This window comes from Diospyros lotus, chromosome 8 (assembly GCF_014633365.1).
Source record: "Diospyros lotus cultivar Yz01 chromosome 8, ASM1463336v1, whole genome shotgun sequence".
In the NCBI taxonomy this organism is placed as follows: Eukaryota; Viridiplantae; Streptophyta; class Magnoliopsida; order Ericales; family Ebenaceae; genus Diospyros; species Diospyros lotus.
Window position 1 is genome coordinate 34,459,083 of NC_068345.1, and position 23,506 is coordinate 34,482,588.

The 23,506-nt window shown below is 37.6% G+C and overlaps 2 protein-coding genes across 3 annotated transcripts in view; both read right to left on the reverse strand.

Annotated features, from left to right (window-relative positions):
- LOC127807553 (uncharacterized) overlaps window positions 1-5,379 on the reverse strand; it is a 20,130-nt gene extending 14,751 nt beyond the window's left edge. Inside the window, exon 1 of one of the 2 annotated variants that reach the window (XM_052345498.1) lies at window positions 5,224-5,379. The gene's annotated coding sequence lies outside the window, so the exon portion shown is untranslated. The remainder of the gene's footprint in view (window positions 1-5,223) is intronic. The other variant, XM_052345496.1, reaches the window with a different exon arrangement.
- The window catches only part of LOC127808612 (DNA polymerase eta), a 31,581-nt gene that overhangs the window by 6,026 nt on the left and 2,049 nt on the right, over window positions 1-23,506 (reverse strand). The window contains exons 2-17 of the mRNA XM_052347183.1: window positions 15,314-15,434; window positions 15,113-15,224; window positions 14,852-15,019; window positions 13,719-13,883; window positions 13,509-13,612; window positions 13,158-13,277; window positions 12,461-12,584; window positions 9,485-9,598; window positions 9,126-9,341; window positions 8,761-8,869; window positions 8,554-8,666; window positions 8,144-8,252; window positions 7,897-8,024; window positions 7,363-7,474; window positions 6,994-7,287; window positions 398-536 (exon numbers count right to left, since the gene is read on the reverse strand). Coding sequence (XP_052203143.1) covers window positions 398-536; window positions 6,994-7,287; window positions 7,363-7,474; window positions 7,897-8,024; window positions 8,144-8,252; window positions 8,554-8,666; window positions 8,761-8,869; window positions 9,126-9,341; window positions 9,485-9,598; window positions 12,461-12,584; window positions 13,158-13,277; window positions 13,509-13,612; window positions 13,719-13,883; window positions 14,852-15,019; window positions 15,113-15,224; window positions 15,314-15,434 — 2,248 coding nt within the window. The remainder of the gene's footprint in view (window positions 1-397; window positions 537-6,993; window positions 7,288-7,362; window positions 7,475-7,896; window positions 8,025-8,143; window positions 8,253-8,553; window positions 8,667-8,760; window positions 8,870-9,125; window positions 9,342-9,484; window positions 9,599-12,460; window positions 12,585-13,157; window positions 13,278-13,508; window positions 13,613-13,718; window positions 13,884-14,851; window positions 15,020-15,112; window positions 15,225-15,313; window positions 15,435-23,506) is intronic.

The window sequence follows — 23,506 nt, forward strand, 5'->3', positions numbered from 1 at the left end:
GAATGGAGCTAAGGGGAGCTAACAACATGCTAGGTAGGTATGCAGGTGATCTACACATTATTCAAACACTCTTGAGAGTGAGGTTCCAAGCCAAAGAGTTCAAGGGAATGTGTTCTGCAAGTGAAGTGAACATCATTTTCACTGTTAGACATCATGGATGATGCAGCGAAGGCAGAAACTACAGATATGTATGTTAATCCTGCTATAGTTTTAGTGGCATTACAGGTGTAATGATGTCAAGCACAGTGCCAAGCCATTAGAACATGGGATGAGTCTAACAAAAATTCTGACAAGTTCTTATGGAAGCACGAGGTCATCAACCCAAAACTAGAGAACTTGTTCTTATGGAAGCCATTAGAACATGGGTTGATGACCTCGCACAGCCTTATGGAAGCACATTTGAGCCAAATTCTGCTCCTGCCAACCTTGAGTGAACTTGTTCACTGTAGGAGTGCTCCTTGAACATCTTGCAGCAACAGCATTTGGCGTCGAAGGCTTCAGACTAATCACTATCTCAAACAGCAACGGTTCATTGCCTTAATAGATTACATGAAAACTGAGCTACATCCAACAATTTTGCCAAAGCCTCTTGTTGGAGCTTCTACAATGGCAAAAGTACAATACCGACAACGAATTCACTTAGCTCGGTTGGTCATCTGCTGGCAAATACTTGCTAGTAGATAAATTCAGATCTAGACCCATCATCCTAAATAATTCAATATGAAATTGTCCAGTAAACCTGGTATCTGATTGTCTATGCTACACCCAGTACTTAAGCACATGTTGGAACAAGTGGGCTGCTTCCTCAGCCATCCAGTCTTTGGGTACAGCTAACACATTCTACTCCATCTTATTCTGCTGGTACACTAGGCATCTCTTTGCAATATGCCTTCATGTCATCCACAAGGGCTGTTGTGTGATGTACCTCCAGGTGCCTGGCTGACCTTTCTTCCAACACACCCTCACTGCCATGGTAGTGTTTACACCATTGTTTTTATAAAGAGTGTTGTGCATGTATTGCACTTTATTCCACACGGAACTTGTATAAGGAGACTATAAGGGTGACTCCTCACATTGTAAGTATCAAGCAAAGTTAGAAAACTATTTTTCAGCACATCTGTCCCTTTCTCTTAAGAGTGTTCTTTTCTGTGTTTTTTAGGGCCCTTCCCCAATTTTAAGGGCGCTTTACATGCAGTAGTCTAGCACACACATCTTGCCTACAAATACATAAGGTGTCTAGTGCCACACAGCTTGGGTTAAAATTAACTTGTCTGTGACACTTTCCTTCATTTAGAAATATTCAAAATATCCATTTGTTCCAACTAGAACTAATCCTCACCAGAGAAGGCTGAATTCCATGCATCAACCATAAGTTTCGAGCTCCTAGTCCTACCATTAGTATTTAGTTCGTTGTAAAAATTAAAAATGCGATCTCTAACCTCTTATGCTCCTCTATCAACCATCATGTGAAGAAACAAAATTAAATAGTATCATCGTCATCAACTGCTGAAAAAGTAAGTCATATTGACAATACAAATCTAAGCAAAAAAAAAGCAATCCTTCTCCCTCATTTCAAACAAAACTACTTTGTTCCACATTCCCTCCTTTTTCAGTCTTTCCATAATCCCAATTTATCCCATCTTGCATTTGTCATCCTCTAAGAGAGAGCTCATTAGGCAACTCAAGTCCATGTAAGTTGTAACACCCACTATTATAAATGCATGAGGTATCAATGTAAAAAAAATAATACAAGAATGTCTCCAATATTAGTTGAACATGGACTCAACAAATAGTAAAGTAGAAGACATTTTTTAAATAGCAAAAAACAGAAAACATCTTTTTATAAATCCATCTATCAAATTCTCATTCAATACATAAAAAGATATATACTAATTGATAACTACCATTTCCACCTTAGTAAATAAAAAGGAAATACATAAAGTTTTGAAATTTAACCATATTGTCGTGTCCTCGGGTAAAAGAATTCTACGAGTCCAAAACTAAAACACATACTCTCAACCTATTGTTGTACTGGATCTGCGTGAAGTAGCTTTCCTTATGTCAAGCTAAATAACATTTTTTGAATTCCCGCTATTTGAATCCCAAGGCAGAATTTTACGTTCGCCATCAACTATTTCAAATTTTAGCAAAATAAAAAACATTTCTTGTTCTAATACTACCACAACCAAGGAGAATAGAAAATGATCAAGTACTACTGTAGGGAACAAAAATTCACTGGCCTAAAAAATTGATAGGAAATTTGATTCACCAGCCTAGGAATCTATCCAAACAAAATATAGAACACATCAAGGTGGGAGACACAACTCCATCAAACTTGGAATAACCTATCTATTGACAGGAAATAAATGTACAACAACCACATTAGGGAAGTGTCCCACACCAAAACCAACCCCCGTGTCCTCCCCATCCCCACCCCACCCCCAAAAAAAAATCTATCCCAATCAATAGAATGGCCCCAAAACTATTGCATCCAGACTACTCCAATCATAGAACTGCCACCTCAAAACTTTTCAACACTACCCTCTAACTTCTCAAAATAAATCAAGAGAAACCTAGAATTTTTCAGAAACTTCATCACCAACTGCTACTTGTCCTCCACATACGAATGTTTGATCTTTAAAGTCATGATGGAAACTGCAACTGTTCCATTTTCTGTTCATATCCCTCCTTTATTTTCAATATCCTCCTGCCATTCTGGCATAATTAATGAAAAAATAACTTTGGTAAGTCTCTAATTGACCTAGTTCTTGATCCACTAATTTTGCGAAGCCCCCCACTCAATATGACATTGTACTGTTTAGTTTAGTTGGCTCCGGAGGATTGAATGATTTCTTGTTTAAAACCATAACACATAACGCCTGTAAACTCATTCCTGATCCAACACCCTATTTCAATAAATTGCCTTCCAACCCATTGCCTAACCCAACTCTCTCCTGATTCAACACCCAATTGAGACCACACCCAAATCCAACAGATTTCCTTCTAAACAATTCCTAACTCCTTTTCAGACTCTGTGCCACAATGGGAGCACACATCATAAGGTCAAATGTGAGTGCCAAAACCATTGTTATTCCTAATTACGCAGGAAGGTTTCACCAAGACTAGACAAGATTAAGGTGAACTCGTATATGTTTCACCAATCTTTCATGGTACTTAAATGTGGATCAATGCAGGCTAAATAACATAAACAACAACAACAACATATCCAGCCTTTATCCCACTATGTGGGGTCGGCTACATGAATTCTAGACTTCCATGTATTTCTGTCTTTTGTTATATCCTCATTTAAATCCATATATTTCATATCAAATTTTAATGTCTCTCTCAAAGTCTTCTTGGGTCTACCTCTACCTCTTTTTGTGACTAATTGAATTACATCTGGCATTCTGAAAGTAAATCCAATTTATTTCTTCGAACCAAGTTTTAGATGCATAGTAGACCATTAATCTTCTTGGACTATTTAAGCAAATGGTCTTGGAAACCACAGCATTTAATAAACGACAGCATTTAATGCCTTGTTCTTTGATATCCAGAAACTATTGGAAGTATTATACTCTACAAATGAAAATTCTAGATGCATCCCTTTGACTGTCTCTCCAAGTTTCTTTTCAGTCAGACTTTGTTTGGTTGCTGTCTTGTTTGGACTCATTGTTCATTGCAGACTCTGATCTGATCGTATGCAGATTCTGCTTCCTGCAACTGTTAGTCCTGAATACTCATGATTAGCAGTTCAGAAAGTCAGCTTTTCAGCTAGCTAACATGTAAACCACCAGAAGCTTCACTTTCTTATTGGATTTTTCACAAAATTAAAACTGTCTACAAAAAATAAAAAAATAAAAAAATAAACTCCCTTTAAATTATTTTAAAAAATTGAACTGACAGCCATATCAGCTCACCCACCAGAAAAGAACTGTTGGCTAACTCAGTGGTTCCCATTGGGAACCGGGACTAGACTAGGCCAGTGGTTCCTCTCTGGAACCACTGATTCAGCCGGTGGTTCTCCCAGCTCTTCTGGTAATGAGTCCTGTGACATAGAGAGAGTTTCATTTTGGAAAACAATTCAAAGGGAGTTTTATCTTGGGAATTTTTTTTCGTGGAAAGCTTTAATTATGTTAAAAACTCTTCTATTGTCTAAGCATAGTCACATTGTTGACCACATCTATCCTTTATCTTTAGCTAATTCCATACCACAACTGATGTAAGGTATTCATCTCAATGGATATATGAAAAAAGTTGGTCCCCCAGTCACAAGGGCATAATCACATGTCTCAAAGCAAGATCTGAACTTTGAATGAAAGACAAAATCAATTGATTTTGTTACGATTTGGTTGAAACTGTTAGAAAGTTAGAAACTCATATGATCAAAAGAAAACGAGCAGCAAAATCTAACTTCTGCAAGCAGGTTTTATATTAGTTCATTAATTCACAAAAATCAATATTAATATATGAAAAATTCTTCCTATCAAATACATAATTTGCAAGCTCTTGACTACTAAGAAAGCCTGCCCAACAGAAAAATTGCACGTGAATCATCAAATCCAACTGGAAGATATTATTCTGACCAGTTTTGACTTCACCAAAAGGTAAATCAGAAGCCAATAACATCTAATTGCTCATGAAGCATAAAATCTAAATTGAATATAGCACGATTACCAGTTTTGACTTCACAAAAAATGTGATCACTGATCAGAAGCCAATAGCACCCAAATTTACTTACAAGGCATCAAATCTAACTTAGGATAATATTCAGACCAATCATGGACTTTACAAAGAGGTAAATCAAAAGCCAGTAACACAATGTACCAACATTTTTTTGCCATTTTTTCTTGCCTTTTCTTTTTGCTTCAAAAGATAACAACCTACTTCAAATAAATCTACGCCTTTTGGAAGCAGAATAGTAGCAGATGCAAACTGAATCAAAAGGGGGGAAAACATCAGACTAAAAGGAGAGGAAATAGAAACGTCTTAAACAAGTTTTACTCAGCAAAATCGGGAAAAAAGAAAAGGCCCGTCTTGAACATACATTGATGGCGGAAATAGGGCTGAGATTGAGATAGAAATGCAGATCGCCCGATCAGATTCTTTGTCGAATTAGGTTGATTAGATAGTAACCAATTCCAGCAAAAGGGAAAACAAAATCCAGAAAGAAAAAGGAAGACGAACAACAAAAACCCATGAAAGGATGGAGGACTAAAAACATACCCAGAAGCTCAAAGAGGTGGAAATCTGATTTTCTTCCACGAAATCGCCACCTGATTTTCAGACCTTCGTTAAGTACTGCCAGCTTCCTTGCCCAGTTTAAATAGATGTCCCTTCTTACTATCTATGCAGTGGGAATCGAACTCTTATACTATGCTTGCACTGGTGCCCTTGTACTTTACTGTTTCTACTCTTACACCCCCACTTTCCAATGAAATTTTTTCCTCTGCTTTTTTGTACTTGCCAATTATAGATTAATCTTTTCTTATATTGTAAGAAATTCTGGTATCCTCCTCCTAATTCTATCTCAAACAAGAATATGTTGTTCAAAAGTGAGAATAATATTATTATTGAAGAAAGAAAAAATTATGAATCATAATATGTTGAATTTATCAAAATTTTCTATTTTTTTTGTAAAATTTATTTCCTATTCTTTAAAAGGAAAAAAATTTAAGGTGATTTTTGAAGCAGAAAAACACTATTTTATTTTATTTTAGCCTAAGGCTTAGGGTGAAGGAGATCATTTAGTTGAAATATAAGCATGAAGGAAGGGCATAGATGAATATAAACCAAAAGGCAAGGGGTAAAAGTGAAAAAGAAATAAATAGAAAACCATGTTCAGTGCCCTGTGGGCGGAAGACGGAATCAGAGGGCAACGGGTTTCTTAGACTTCGGCTTGACGGATTTTTGCTTCGCACAAGTAAGCAAAAAGGAAAGGTCTCAGAAGAAAATATATTATATAATTTTTATTACAACACAATTTAATTTTATCTAAATTATTTCTCGGCATCTAAAAAGTGAATTTATGGAAGAAAATTATTTAAGTAAAAATTATTATTATTTAATTGTCTAGAAATGTAAGTGCCCCCCACCCCCCCTTACATGCTTCAGCAATTTTTTCTTTTTTTTTTTATAAAGAAACCTAATGAATCTATTGCTTAATCGAAGAATGAATCTTCCTCATCTTTTATAATATGTTCAACAGATACTGTACTTTGTTCATTATAGAGAATCAATCTTCATCATGAACATGACATTGTTTTTAAGTTAATAACACATGTGGGCTCATAACAAATCAATATTGCAGATACGATTGGAAGGACAAAGGGATTGAGGACCATAAGATTAGATTGATTGGAGATTATGGGGATTGATTAGACTAATAATTTCTCTATTCAATCTTTTTAATTTGTAACACATGTTCATGTGGTATAATTAATAAATACCCGCCTCTATGAAGTAAATTGGCACAAAATTTCTTCCTCTTCATCTCATTTCTCCTGCGCTGCTACATTTCACTATAGCCCTGAAACATTATTAAGACATTAAAGCTAATGGTGGAAGGAATGTTTTACATGTGTCAAAGTAGGTCCTGAGTTGTAAAAAATAAAAACAAAAAAGAAAGAAAGAAAGAAAAAGCGACGAAATTGTTATCTAATATATACTTTTATTGACACAATTATAAGATAACCATTAATCAGATACAGTGGCTACTGATACTCCATTCTTCATGGATGCTTCCATAACTAAGCTAGCTAATGCTCCAGGGAGTTTACATCCAATACTGCAGTGATTCAGCAATGCAGTGGCAAATATAAAGAAAGACCTAATGACCACAAGTGTGAGTCTTGATGGGTTCAATTCAAAGGCTTTTGTTTTGAGCCTTCCATGCTCCATACTCCATTTCCATGTAAGTTAGGCCATGTTAATATATATGTATATGTATATACATGCATAAAACAGAGCTCTTGGTGCTGTTTTTGAGCTGTGTCTATGTACTTTTAGAGGGCAAGAAATAGTGAGTAATACTGGATCCTCTTTTTATGATATTAGGCCGCTTCTGAGGCCGGAGCGAGGCACGAACCTCTTCCTGGATTTCAGGTGGCAGCTCGTTAAATACGGTTGTGTCAATCTCATCAATGCTGTAATCCCATGCCTCCCTCCTTGGTTCTACTTGACCCAAATTTGACATGCTACTACAAGTCCCTGTCTGTGTGACTGTGTTCTCTTTTTGTAACTCGGCTTCAGTTGGGACCCGAGAGCTACTTACTGACTTAAAGTTCAAGCCTGCACCAACAAAATGAACATGAGAGAGAGAGAGATCGGCAGGATTTTAGATCTAAAGTTGGAACTGGAAATTACTTGGGGACGACAATGCTTTGGCTTCTGCTATGGTTTCATCAGGTTCTTGCTTGTGCGAAGAAGAGGAAGAGTTGTTGCAACTCTGAAAAAATCTCAAGATTGAAGTGGATCCCTGCTATGCCAAATAGGATAAGAAACAAGCTACCACAACAGAGAGAATAAATAACCAAAATAATTGGACTGCTTTCAAAGCTTGTTCCCAGTTCGGCAATATTTTTTGCTCCAAGGTTATGGTTGAGGCAATAATTATGGTTCTAAGCAGATGGCTGGAAATAATCATGGGAAGCAATGGTGTTGTAAACAGCAAACAGAAAGAGACAAGATCTTTAAGTGCATTTTGCCACTTGACTCCAGAGTGCAGCTTCTAAGCTAAAAATAGCAAGTCATAAAATATTTAGGCTAAAACAGGTTACACGAAGAAATTCCCTTTCCAACTCATAAACAGAGAACAAAAATCTTAAGTAGCCAGTGTTATTTTAAGAATAGAAACAGCATTAAACAGCTGGAAAGGAAAAAAAAAAAAGTTCACCAGACCTTGTCTTTCACCTTCTTTCTTTTCTGCGCTTCTTGTGTAGCACCATGAATGAAATACTGGAGCCCGGCATCCTCATGGAATTCTCTGTCCAATTCATTCTGAATGAGTTTGAAAAAGCTTTCAGCCCCTGTATGTTATCTATCCTCAATTATAAGGCAAAAGAGAGAGAGGACAAATAAAAAGAAAGCGTAATCAAGACAGAAAGAAATCCTTCATAGATCCAAAGCCACAGAGCAAGCTCACTACCTGAGGAAGACAATGTAGACGTTTCTTGGACAAGAGAATCATTTGCTGTCTTTGATAGAGAACATGATGGATACTCATGCTCAGGAGACTGCATGGTTTGATATGTATCCTAGAAATATATATCCAATAAGACATAATTTCAGTTTCCTAGGGCAAATTAGAACGAAATCATTTAAACAACACACCAAGTTTTAATGAAACCCAAAAGGTCTTAAAAGTTTACAGATTGGGGCAGGGCTGTTATGATGTAAAATATCAAGTTACACCACTTTCTAACATGTTAAGCTTCTAAAGGAAAAAAGAACCAAAGAATGGCGGACGTAATTGCATAAGCATCATAACTGATTAATATTCTTGGTACCATTAAAATAAATTAATCAGTCACTAAATTAGACAGCGTAACTACAAACCTCTCTTGCATACCCTTCGCTCTTGTTCTCCTGTTGATCCAAACTCGGCACAGCATGCCTAATACTCGTTTCTTCTTTCTGATAATCTACAGGCAGTTCCGTTGGATGCAATCCTATATAATTTTCGTTTCCTTAAAAAAATGTCTTATCTTACAACAATTGCAAAACTATTGGGAGGAAGGGGGGAAGAAAGTATGAGAATAGTACCAGAGGCTGACGACACTGCAGTTTCTGGGACAATTATATCATTCAAATGCTCAGGTGAACTGCAGGACTGATCTTTCCCAGGAAAGTATTTCATGATTGAACATGTCCCCTGTCAAAAGCATTCAATAACCAATGTAAAAATAATCAACCAAAAATTTTGTTTCTTCCATCTTTAAACAGTGGAAAACTGGATAACTTTAGCGCACCCCATTCCACAAGGCCTAATACATGAAACAATCTTTGCAGGGTATGGGATTGTTATATATGGGCATGATAAGCTTCAAGTAGTAAAACTACAGTACTAAAAATTAGATAAACAAATTCTTCCAAGAAAGGACTTTGGAAGATACTAAATTCGAGCTTACAGATGGTATTGCAACTATTTTGCTTGCTGAAACAGAAAGAGAAGTTATTCCCCATCCATTGTGTCGACTTCGCAAAGACTTGATCCTGTATGAGCCAAGATATTCACGTAACCCAGCTTGAAATAGGTTTAGTGTGTCTTCTTTGATCTTGGCAGTGCCATATCTCAAGGGGCATGACTTAGAAGGAAACTTTCTGTCTGACTCAGAGTCACTGAACTGCAGGATAGGTATAATCACACAGGTGTCAGTTGGAGTTAGGTATTCGAGATATTTTCACACAAATGGATGTTTCATCCAGGAGTGATTTTTTAAGAATGACAAAAGAGACAACATTTGCCATTTAATGAAATACTAGATACCACGAATGCTCTTGCATGCAGAGTAAGTGTGTGTGCAATCCGCTTATTCTGGTCAAGGTCTGAATGAAGACGTTCACTCAGTTCTTCACAAAGTTGATTAAGCCAGTGTTCAACCTGGAGATGCAGTAACAGGGAAAAAAATGTCAGCCTCTATCATAAAATCTCCACCGCAGTTTATATGTGAAGGACTTTTATATAAACAATAAATCAAATGAAAAGATATCATTAAGATAATTGTCAAGATGCAGATGCCAGAGTCATCATAGTACTAACAGTGCAAAAAAATAAGCACCAAAGTTTTAGGAGGATAAATTTAGCTTCATGGTTATATTCTTTACTTACAGAATAAAGATAAGCTTTTTTGATGTTTAATAGCATTGGTAACCTAAGAAATGGACCACTGTCCTACAATTTTCTCAATGTTAAGTGTTCAATGGCTTTGAAGCTAGGGAAGTGCATGTAAGATGAGGGAAAAAAAAGAAGGGTGGAAAAAAGAGAAGAATAGAGCCATGATGGATGGTTGTCTATTAGGTTACAACATCAATTAATGAACCTAGTTGCAAATAAAATTTAAGCCACTTAACTGTATGCGGATTCTTTAGATGGCAAACCTTGGTAACAAGAATAAGGTGACTCCTTTGCGGAAACAGCCTCTTTGCAAAGAAACAATGGGAAAGCTGTGTACAAATATGACCCTCCCCAGATCCTCGCAAAGCAGAGAGCATTGTGCACTGGGGACTCCCTTTACTATATGTGGAATCTTAAGTCTTCGAACCATATTATAGAACATGGGGTTAAGGGAGATAACCTAAGTCTTAAGGTGCCCCATTAACCACCTAGATTACTCTCTTCTCATTCTCCTTTCTTCCTTCTCCCATCTCTCTTCTTATTGTTCCTTATTTATATTTTGCTCCATATTCAACTTAGAATCAGAGCCTGATTCCACATTCCTTATTTCTGTTAGTAAACACAAGCAAAATAGAAGAAGAAAAGAAAAGATCCAGGAAATTTTCAATGTAGGCAAAAACCTACCGTTGTCCGTCTGTGACTTCTACTTTTCTTCATATTTCAGGAATCTTTTGGCTACTTCTACGAAATCTTTGATCAGGCTTGTTTCCAAGCAAAACAGTGCACCAAGCTCAATCTATGGGATTAACTAACACAATTAGATTGACTTTAAATTTGAATTTTTGATAGGGTCTTTGCGAGAAAGAGGTCCAACGATGGCTGTTTTAGCCTAGACCAGTGAGTTTTAACAATGTTTCCTCTTTTACCAGCTAGGTTATTTTATCATAGTTAGCTCTATTTATTAGGTACCTCTGAATCTGTTTAAGATTCCTTGAAGTTAGTTGAGTTAGCCAATCCTTGAACTAGTTTTATGTTAGTTGTAATATGAAATTTGATTTTGCAGACATGACAGGAGGCAGTAAGGCCTCCATTAGCAGCAAGGAGAGTGGGATAACTTATGTTGAACCACTTGGAGATAGTCCAGATCTTCAGATCGGTCTTATTAAGTTGGATACTGTTACTGTTTGATTTGATCATTTGGGCACATTTCCTACCATTGCTCATGGCTTGACTGTTATAATGCAGGAGATGTTGAGGACCTGAACAAAGAAGGGCCAACACTTCAGAAATCAAATTCAGAGAATGCACTTGTTTTGAAGTACCTGATTAATTTAGTGCAAGCCGCTATTTATTGTACTTTCTTGTTATTTGAAACAAGCAACACATACATATACCAGAAATTGGTGTTGTATAAGCTTAAGAACTGAGGAAGAAGATTAATGAGTCAGAAGGATATCTCACTTGATAAGTACTATGCTGACATTAGTAGTATGTGGCAGACTTTATTATTATCAGAGTTTTAAGCATGAGCTCAAGATGTAGCTACCTCCAACATATGGTGGAGATAGATTCTTGCTGGCTTGAACATAGAATGTGATCAAATTTGGTACAAGTCTTAAGCTGATATCCTTTTCCTAGTTCCAGAAAGGACTGGTCATACTCCCTGTCAAGACCTTTCTTGCTTCATGTGTTATCTCGACTTCACACAACAAACTAGGTTAGTTGAAGTCTGTTGAGAAGGGCAGGAGTGTGGATTGTGATCAGTTCAAGTGTGGATGTGTTGGGAGAAGATAGGGGGAGCACTATTGGAAGTTACATGGTGGCCCTAGCCAAAAGGTGGTCTCCATGTGGTGATATCATCAATCATCAGTAAAAACATATTATAGACTTTCTTGATCACCTCTATTAATACTCATACATCTTCTGGAAGGAACTAAAAACTCTCAGGTGTCTGATTGCTAGACTTGATACTTCATCTCCCATAGGTTCTTCCATTGCACCAATTGTCTGTTCTGACTTTATTAACACAAGTAAGACTGCAGTACGCTTCATGCTTCTTTCTTCCTTGATAATTGAATCTGGAGCTACTGCAGTGTCTTAAACATCTTCTTTTTTTTTTCCTTTCCTCAAGCTTACTTCTTCTAGTAAGGATAAATATAGAGGTGCTAATGTCTATAACTTGACATTCCTCCCTCTACATCTTTCCTCTGTTTTTCATGTTCCAAACTTCTCTGCTAATTTCATTTAACTGCTCAATGACCTTTTCTCTTACACATTATGTCTTTCAAGAACTAAAGGCAAGGGAACAACCAAGGAGCATTGATATGGATATCATACCGATATGGAAACAGAAATGGACATGGATAAGATATGAGATAGGGTGAAGTATAGAAAAAGCACAAGTTGCCTAATGTGAAGATGTCATTCAATATATTATAATATTACATAAATGTTCGCATAGATAATAGATTCGCTAATACATTGGAATAATAATACATTATTAAAAATGAAACCCGGGTGATTACATGCATTATCTTGTTAGCATAAACATTATTCATGAATGATGAATAAGAATGAGAAGAAAGAATAGGGTAGAGAAGGATTAATGCGTAATAGACCAGTACATACTGAAGCAATCGATCTTAAAGCACGAGGGCCAGGAAATGTCTTCCCAGAGCCATGACTTTTGGGAAGAAGACGACCTTCTACCTCATCCCCACTAATTCCTCTTGCAATGTTCCATAACCAAGTACTGAATCACAGATAAAAGACAAATCAGAAGCAACATTCAGACATGCACCTCAAAACTATTAACAAGAAGATTATAAATAAACCTTTAACATAAAAGAATAAATTCTTTATTGTTATTTTTTATTATTTTTTTATTTAACTTTAGCAAGCTGAAGTCATAAAATTTGGACAATAAAACATGAAAAAGAAAAAGTTATACAACAATAAATCCTCTAGAACTTTTCCCAACATTCTGAAATAAAAGGTTGCATTAAAGTATGCAGTTTAATCCTACATCGTGAGTGTTGGCCCAAAACCTAAATTTAAACAAAAAGTTAACAGTATCATCTTGGAAAATGGGAACTAGTTCAGCACGTAGAAAAAATGAGAATTCCAGAAAATGGAAAAATCCATAGAAATTTGGGAAAAGATGCGAAGTAAACAACTAGCCAGAATTGGGATAAGCTTCAAATATCAAATAAGTTAAAAACAGGAACCATTTGAGTGGACAATGAAATTCCCAAAAATCCAGCCATATTGCTACAATTTCAGAGCTGCAAACATTTGGAGATCATGATTAGTGATAGATAATGACCCAGTATTTATGCCATAACATTCTTGGAGTTTCTCCTCTGAGAACTGCAATAACTCCCCGACAGTATTCACACCAAGGTCATTTTGCAACGAACTCCCAAGCTTTCCCCCAAGCTGCTTCCTGCAAGTAAACTTTGCCTCTTTAAGTATATTTAAATTGAATTGCATTTAAGACTGTAACAGGCAAATTCATACATTACAACGCTAAAAGTACAATCTTAAGAAGGGTAGAATCTTATTGTTTGGTATCTAAGAAGGGAAGATATCTAAGCCTGCAATTGATGTGGCATTTGAACTCCAAAGTTAAGAATCTCACATTTATATAATAAGACTATCTGAACCAAAATCTTACATTTTTTTTATAGGCAAAGATTCAAGCAATCCTTTTACAGATGTGATGGGAACAACAGTTTGCTGTGCAGGTTTATTCATACCACTTGCTAGTTTGGCCAGCATCTGTTCAAAAATTCATATGAGCACAAATCAAAGTTGACAGGGTAATTTCCTACCATAAAATAATATAAGATAAAGACAAATAAATAAATTTAGGACTTGAGCCCACCTTGTTATGAGCTATACCAGCAGAACATGTGAACTCAGTCTCCTTCAAAACTTGCATCCTAAGTTCTGAAACAATAAGAACACCACAAGCTAGCAACTTATCACAGCGATCAGCATTGCTCCTGCAAAGCCACTTCCTTACATTTTGTTTGAGATCACTTCCATCCTAGACCCAAGTTGGCAGTATCAGTATAGCAGCAGCTGTTGGAAAGGTAAAACAAACAGGTATGGAACTGAAGTATTCAAGAAAAGGACTTATTTCCACTCTGCATCCTGTGCCCCAGCTAGTTTTTGGTGCAAATACTTAATTTATAATCAAAGGTACTAATTATAAGTCACTGCTATCTTCATTTCCAAAATGATGGCTTGCAAGCATGTTCAAAAATTTGATACATGTTTTTTGTAGAGATCAATCAAGACATGTCTAGTAAAGGCCAATTTGAAAATGGTAAAAATATTGAGACTCTAAATGAACATACAACCTGTCTCCTTTATCATCTAATTGATCTTACAAAAAATCTTAGACTGGTAATACATTAATTATCATGAAAACACTACTCCACTTTTCCTCTGAAACAAATGAAAGCACAAACCTAGAAGGCCAGGAAAAATTTCAACCACCCGAATAAGCCTATCATATGCTTAGGAATATTCAACCTTCTTGAATTTCCAACCCTGAGAGGACAGTACTCACTCAACATTAAACAGCACTTCTAACTTACGTTCCAAAAAATGCCTACCCAGGAAAACAGGCTTAAGTGTGTGCTTCTACCAATAGATAAACACAACAATATAAAAGAACAAATCATCAAATAATTTAAGCATCACTGTGGTGTTTTCTATGTTATTTAGAACAAAAGTTTTATGCACAAATGCATCCAAAAACCATAAACAAACAGAACTTTCTAAACAAAAACTGTATCTTTGGGATTTGGTAGGAGACTGTGACCACATTGCGAAACAATGGCAGAACTTTCTAAACATCCTATCCTGCATTTTGGTTGACTTCCCCTGAAAGCATTCCTTAAATTTTATGTAATGACAACACAAAGGACACTGACAGATAAAATATTGTTGAAGTTTAAATCTTCATGTTCTGAGAAGTACTTCTGTTCAGAGAGTTCCATTTCCTACCCCATTAAGTCCCAAGATGTGTGATTTAAGAGTTTCTTCATCAATTGTGTCCAAGCTCTCTGGAGAAGTTTCTGCTAACATTGCTTCAGCAGCATCAGTGAGGTCAAGATACACTTCATCAATTGAAGCCCGTTCACATCTGCCCTTCCTTGCAAGAATGGACACCACCTGCAAGTTATAGCTGAATCAATGATGTGTTTCTCTTCAGAAAGAAAACAAGCTTAAAACCTAGATGCTAAGATTGCATGCAAGCTTTTAAACCTCTGAACCCGCATTTCTGTATATGCTCAAGTCAGCTTTACCACGAGCCATTGGGACCCGAACAAGTTGAATTTGTGGGCAGACTTTCTTTGCTTCATCACCTCGCATTGAACTTAAGAACACATAATAGATTTTCAGGAGTCAGGGGGTCCAGTTATGAATAAAAAAATACTCAAAAAACAACCAGAACATTCTACTTACCGCTTGACCCCATATTTCCGGGCCTCATAGCTGACAGCAATCAAGGCCCCACCTTTCCAGGAGTTGTACTGCACCACAGCAGTGGGTTGGCCCCTTAAATGGGGCTGTTTACGCTGCCCAACTTCATAGACCACAAAATACCAATTAGTCTGACCAAATCTAATGATTTCATACCATAGGTTATGGAGTTTATAGAAAGGTAACATAATATAACATTCTGAAAGTTGAAATAATCCTTTTATTTGGCAAGCCAAATCACATCAATTTACAAAAACAAAGGGCAAAACATTAAACCAAAACTAACAAAAACAAAAGTCCGGACTTTTTAAGTAATAATAAAAGATCCACAAGAAAGGTCTTTGCACCAACCAAAGTGTGGTATGTAGTTTAACATACTAAAAACTAAAAGCAGAGAATAGAACACCTGATTTACTTCTAAGAAACACTTTGATAGCTTTCAAGGGCAGATTTATCCAATAGGGCCAGATGAACTTCCTTTTCAATCTTCAAAATTTATATTTTGCCTGTAATAGGTTATACAAGTTTTTTTTTGTTCACTGGTTGACATGATTATGAAAATTATGCTGAAAACTTTAGTCCAAGGTTGAACCTGTAAGTGGATAAAAGTAAATAAATGCTTACAAGTTAAAATCAGATAGGTTCATATTATTTCTTAATGGTCCATAAAAAAATGCTAACTGTGCCAAAGCAGAAATGCCTTCACTCATATGATGAGGGCTTCTTTTAGGGGAAAAGGGAAAAAAGAAAAATATGAGAAGGAAAAACTCACATTCGCCTCCTCATCCCCAAGAACAAGAAACCTAAAACACAAATAGATAAACTACACTACACAGGTCCTAAATCAGCCCCTTGATCAAATCATAGAAGACAAAAGAAGTACAATTAGCAATTCTGGATGCCATATACTCAAAAGCATAAGTGGAAAAACCAGCACATCCTGAAACATAATTTAAACAAGAAACCAACTTCTCCACAAACTAAAGACAACCTTTTTGGAAGCATCAACGAAGATTCACAGATACAAAAAAGAACATGATAAATAGCTTGGGAAATAAGGATCTGGATAAAATGTGATATTTTTTAATTTCTTGTTAGAAATGTTTATTAATATAACATCCAAATAGCAGAAAAGCTATAGAAAAGTTACCACTAATCCTATATGACAATACCATTCAATCTACAATAGTTCAATACTGTGAAAAATATTAAAAAACTACCACCAGTTCAACATAAGGATACCAAAATCAATGATAATTACAACATAAGTATCATTGACATAGAGAAAGAAGAAGTGGCCATGTTTTTTGGAGTTGCAACTAGTATTAGTTTTATGTATTTTGTCGAGGATAAAAAAAATGTGTCAAAGGTGAGAGATGTGCTCAGGAGACACAAGGCACCTTGCAAACTGCCAGGCAAGGCTCCTTTACTCAAGTGTTGCCTAGGCGAGTGCCTCCTCAGAGGCGTTGAGGCCCTCGGGCGCTTGCCTAGGCTGTAACAAAGGAAAAAACATAGAAAAAATAATGAAAATAAAATATCTTTTTCTCCAAAAATCAGAGAAGGCATGCGAATGTCCTGGAGAATCTAATAGAAGAGGAAAAATGAGAAATCAATTAGAGAAAGCAATCTCAACCTCATCTATCTGCTGTTACATGATATGTCTTTGCTTGAAAATTATTAAAAGAATCGGTATTTAGGAATGTTTAGATGTTTTATATTATATGCATTATTTGATTGTCTTTTTTATATTAAATATATTTATTTTTAAGTTCTTATTAATTTATTGCCTTGCTTCTCTCGAGCAAGCACTTTTTTGGCTCCTAGAGCCTCAAGCGATATGAACATCATAGCACCTTAAGGGCACCACTGCCCTTGACTACCTTGCTACCAATCTTCAATTTAGTTTTACACTGGTATCCTGAAAATTTAAAATAAATATATAGGTACACCTATTCCCTATATAATTTGACCTATTATTTTGGTCAATTTTCTCGCAACTATAGAAATTTTCTTGCAATCATGCTTCAACATTTTTGGTAATACACAATAATACTCAATTACCAGTTAATTTTATCTCAACTTTTCCTCAAAAATCCAAAGTTCCAAGCTTATTGCCAATCAAGCCCACTTTAATGATTTTCATTTGAAATTAACACTCCAAAATTCGATAAAATTTTGGGGTGTTACATAGAAAGCCAGTTTATCACTTAGATGTATAATTTGCATTTCTTAAAGGCAATTTTCTTGATGATGTGTATATGTTGAGAAGCCTGAGGGCTTTGAAGTAAAAGGATTTGAGCATGAAGTTTTTAAGTTGCATAAAGCACTTTATGGGCTCATGAAGCCACCAAAATGTAGGTATAGATTATAGAAATTGGCATTTATTTTGCAAAATATATATATTTAAAGAAAGTGCTAGTGATCACTTTGTATGTTTAAGGAGTTTGGGAATGAGTTCTTAATGGTGTATTTATATGTTATTGATATGATTTACACTAGAAATTGTTTTGAAATGACGGAAGAGTCTTAAGGAGTCAACAATCAAAGTCTTTGAAATGTCTAATTTGGATTTTTGCATTATTTTATAGGTATAGAAGTTGGGCAAGATTCATATGGCATTTCCATTGGTCAGAGAAAGTACAGAGCTGATCTGTTGAAGTTGGGCATTCATAATTCTGAACCAGCCAAGACACTTCTCAATGCAAATGAGAAGCTTTCTTTGGATGATAAAGGGGAGTGAAAGTATTATAAAAGCATGGTGGAAGAGCTGATGTATGTAACTCATACAAGACAAGACATAATGCTTGCAGTGAGTCTTGTTTCTACTTTATGATTGGAATGCAAGCCCCTGTTTGAATTATGGGAGAGATTGTTAGAATTAATTCAATAATTTGCTTCATCGATGTTAGCTGTCCCCCTTCTTGGATTTAATCCTTCTCTTTACTATTTTCTTAATAGTGGATTCAAGTGGATCATGTAGTTGAAAGTCAACAGGAATATGTTTTTGGTCAAAGTTGGTGAGCTAGAATAGGAGTATGTGTATCTGTATGCATTGCATGGGAACAAAACTTCTACAAAGTCTGCATCTTTATTTTGTTTTATGTATGTGAGAGAGAATAAAGTTCAATTCAATAAGAAATAGATTACCTATTTCATGTTTAAGTATCCTCTTTCTTGAGTGTCTTGTGAGGCATCAAAGCAAACAAAGATCATAGAAAAGTTGTTCCAAAGGAAAAAAATTGTACCCATAGGTGCCCATGAGAAGGTGCAAATATGATATGGACATAAGGTGCCTTAAGGCACTAAGTTCAGAGGCTATCAAAAGGCAACTATGAAAACACTATACAATGAACATTTCAGAGTGACCTTCAGAATATTTGCATAGAGGTGAAACGAGCCCATCTTGAAAAGTTGCTTAAGGAAAATTTACGCGAGCCCAATAGGGATCTGGCCAAAGCGGAAATGGGAGCAATCTGAGTCATCACGAGTGAATTAATGCACCTGGTAGCATCTAACATGTGCCTTTTTAACAATGATGATAGGTAATACTGGCAGTCACTTTCTCAAGTAAGGGAATGCTGCCACATGACATGCAGGAGGAGGAATGCACAAAAGCCAATTTCACAACCATCCTAAGTCAATGTTCATTTAGAGAAAAATAAGTGGAACTAATGGAAAAGGAAAACAAGATGAATAAATTTCATCCCATTCTCTATAATCAATATCTTCCTCCTTCTTTTCCTTGCTCTCTCACTGGTTCTCTTTTCCTAAACCAATGACACCAACACTTGTAATTTTATGTTATTTGGAATTGCTTTTCCTAAACCAATGGCACCAACACTGGTTCTCTTGAATTCTCAAAACTTCAGTCGCTCCATCCCTACAAGGGCAGAGAACCCATTGTTGTCTCAGCTAAGCTACCAGAGGCTCTAGGGAAGTCAGAATAGGAAAGCACTCACATTGGGGTTCTCCCTCCAGGAAGCCCCTTCTACGCCCCATGAATTTCATTCATATATGTTGTCCTTAGTTATTAACTTGGACAACAAATTAATTGTCAGATCTCGAGATCTGACCGGAAGTTACTTCCAAAATTTAGGGAAAGAAGTGGCAGGAAGAAGGGAAATAAGAGAGAGAGAACGAGATAGGGAGAGAGAAAGAATTGAGATTGAATTAGGAGGGAAAGGACTTGTGGATTAATCTTCACATATCCCCATCCTCGTGAGCAGCTTCTTATTTATAGGAGTTAGTTACACTAGAGACTTCCTCTAACTACCTCTCTAGAATCTCCAAGTGGCCATGTGCTAAGTAGGCTGCCATGTGCCAAGTGGCTTATTACAGTTATACCAATCTCCCTTATACCCTGCTACACCATTCTAATTACATACCAACCCTTGGGTTGTGACACTCCCCACCCCTTGAAATATTTCTTATCCCTAAGAAATTAGAGGAAGCTGGCCACCCTGGGATAGCGTTGAAGGAGCTCCAGAAGGTATTCCCAGGTGGTGTTATCTAGATGTAGGTGCGTCCATTGGACTAGGACTTGAGTAATGGATAGGGAATCTCTGTAAATGACTTGCCGATCTATCACTGCCTTAGGCTCCACTTCCATTACCGTATCATCATGTAGCTCTGGTAAATCTCTACTAGCATCAGTCGTAGTACCCATCACCTTCTTGAGAAGAGACACATGAAAGATCGGATGTAACCCCACATCGTCAGGTAATTGCAACTTGTAGGCTACGGTTCCGATCTTGGCCACTAATTTGAAGGGACCATAGTACTTGGGGCTAATTTTAGAGATAGGTCCCTTTTGGAATAAGTGTTGCTAGAACCTTTTTACCTTTAGAAATACTTCATCACCCACCTCAAAGGTCTGATCAGTGTGGTGCCTGTCTACCCTCTGTTTCATCTTCTGTTGGGTCATGCTGAGTTCCCTCTTTATCACCTGTAGAGCATCCTGTCGTGCCTGTAGGTAATGGTCAGCTGATATTTCTGCTGGAGTGTAGTGGATAACTGCAGGAATTATAGGAGGAGGATAGCCAAATAAGGCCTCAAATGGGGTTCTTTTGTGGGTTGTATGGAAGTTGGTGTTGTACCACCATTGAGCCAATGATAACCAACGGCTCCAACTTCTGGGTTTTGTAAAACAGAGGCACCTGAGGTAAGTCTCCAAGCACTAATTGACGCATTCAGTTTGTCCATTGGTCTCTGGATGGTAAGCAGATGACATTTGCAGCCCGAGCCCTAGCCCTTGACACAATGTTTTCCAAAATTGGCTTGTAAATATCTTATCACGGTATGAAACCATAGCCCTCGGTACACCATGAACTTTAATAACGCCATCCATCAGCTTCTTGGCCACTTCAGTAGCTGTGAAAGGGTGAGCAAGGAGAAGGAAGTGATTGAACTTAGTCTATCTACGACTACCAAGATGGTGTCAAACCCTTCAAACTTAGGGCCTCAATGAAATCCATCGAGAACTATTCCCAAGCTTGGGAGAGAATCTCCAATGGTTATAATAGGCCGGGATATGGGACTTGCTCATGCTTGCACCGTTGGCAGATGGGGCATTGCAGCACATACTGAGTGATGTCCTTCTTTAGGCCTGGCCAATAGAATTACTATCTTACCCGGCGATACGTGACATTTAGCCCCGAATGCCCCCCTATGGGTGAATCATGTAGTGCTTGCAAAATTCTGCCTCTCAGTTGATCATCGTTCCCTATGACCACTCAGCCTTGGTATTTGAGCAAGCCTCCCTGGAAGGAGTATCCCACATCTCCTTGAGGATGTACTGTTAGCCGGGTGATATTGTCCTTAATCCATGCCGTGTTCTCATAGCTGTTAGTTATCTCCTGCACCCAATTTGGTACCAAGGCTGAAATGGCATGGCAACTAACAGGTTCCACTTTCCTTGACAGTGCATCTGCCACTATGTTTTCGTTACCCCTTCTGTATTGGATGATATAGTCACATCCCATCAATTTAGTAATCCCTTTACGTTGCAGTTGGTTGTGGCCCCTTTGCTAAGACAAGAACTTCAAGCTTTCATGGTCTATTCTTATGATGAATCACTTGCCTTCTAGATAGTATCGCCACTTATCCACTGCCACCAGTACAACCAGTAACTCTTTATTGTATATGCTGAGGCCTAAGTGCCTTGGTGCAAGGGTTTGGCTCATATATGATATTGGTCTGCCTTCCTGACTTAGGATAGCTCCTACTCCCATGTCACAAGCGTCCGTCTCCAACACGAATTCTTTCGAGAAATCTGGAAGGGCCAGTACCGGAGCTTGAGTCATGGCTGCCTTTAATGTTTCAAAAGCCTTATCTGCCTCACTACTCCAATGGAAATTATTCTTTTTAAGTAAAACTGTCAAGGGTTTGCTCAGTACCCCATAGCCTCTGATGAATTGCCGATAATAGCCAGTGAGCCCTAAGAAACCCCTCAATTCCTTTAATGTTTTTGGTGTAGGCCAATCCTCCATAGCTATCACCTTCTGGGGATCTATACAGACTCCCTGACCAGTTATTATATGGCCTAGATATTCCACTCTTGGTTTTGCAAAGGTGCATTTAGACTTCTTCACAAAGAGTTGATGGCTTTTGAGGATTTCGAATACCTTCCTTGGGTGGGTTACATGTTGGTTTAGGCTGAGGCTGTAGATTAATATGTCATCAAAGAAGACCAGCACAAGTTTTCGAAGATAGGGAGCAAAAATGTGGTTCATGAGAGCTTGGAATGTGGCAGGGGCGTTAGTAAGACCAAAAGGCATTACCAAGGGTGTGTTCTAAAGGTTGTTTTATGGCAGTCATTTTGGTTCATTCTCATTTGGTGGTAACCAGAGGTGAGATCTAGCTTTGAAAAGATGGTTGCTCCTGTTAGTTCGTCTAAGAGGTTCTCAATGGTAGGAATGGGAAATTTGTTCTTGATGGTGAGAGTGTGTTTAGCTGCTGATAATCGACACAAAATCTCCATGATCCGTCTTTTTTCTTTACTAAGAGGACTGAAGAAGCAAAAGAACTTTGGCTAGGTTGAATGAGGGATTTGTCCAGCATGTCTTTAATAAGTTTCTCAATTTCTGCCTTTTGGACAGGTGAGTAGCGATAGGCTCTTAGGTTAACTAGTTCAACATTTGGTTTGAGGTGGATGGAGTGGTCAAGAAATCAATGTGGGGGTAAACTAGTAGGAATGGAAAACAAATCCTCAAACTCCATCAACAATGAGCGAATAGGGTCTAAGGAATGTACCTGAGTGTGGCTGAGATCAGCAGAGTGGATCGTAGGATGGCATTTTGTTCTTAGCATGACATTCCCGCAGTAGCTGCCCTTCTCTAGGGCATATAAGGAATGTAGTTGACCCACCGACATTCCCCTTTGATCCAATAGCTTCTGCAATCTTTTGCCTGAAACTGCCTTGCACTCCCCTGTCTCTTGACACCCCTTCAAAGTGATTTTCTGGCCTTCCTTGTCAAAGGTAACCTCTAAGGTGTTGAAGTCAAATACCAGGGGGCTTATCGTCCTCATCCAATCCACACCCAACACAATATGACATCCCCAAGCCTAAGAATCCGCAGATCCACTACAAACTCATGACCCCCCATCTTCCATTTGAATCCTCTGCACTTGTAGTGACTTACCATCTTCTTCCATTTGCAATCATCATCGACAAAGGGGTAGTCTCTTGCATTTCACACTGGAGGGCAGAGGCAATTTCCTCATCAAGGAAATTGTGGGTGCTATCACTATCAATGAACACCACTAGATTCCTCTTCTCTGTTGTTCCCCTTACCTTTAATACTCTACCCGATGCATGACCTTGCAATGCATGCATTGATATTTCCCCTCCTTCGTCTTCTTCTATCTCCATCTCAGGTTCCTCCCCTCCATCCTGTTCCTTTTCTTCTTCCTGGTGGCCTTCCATGGTAAGCAACATTTGTTTGCATTGGAGTCCTGGGCCAAACTTCTCTCCACAACGAAAACATAGTCTCAGTTGTCGCTTCTGGTCGAGGGTGAGATCCTTAGTCTGGTTTGGCACGAACTGGGGTCTTCCTGCCACCCCATTCCTTTGCCATGGTGGATTGTTACCCTTACTTGCAGTCCCAAACAAATTCTCCTCCTTGCTCCCTTTAGGGGACAACCGATGTCTCTTGACAAAAGCGTCCAATGCCATCT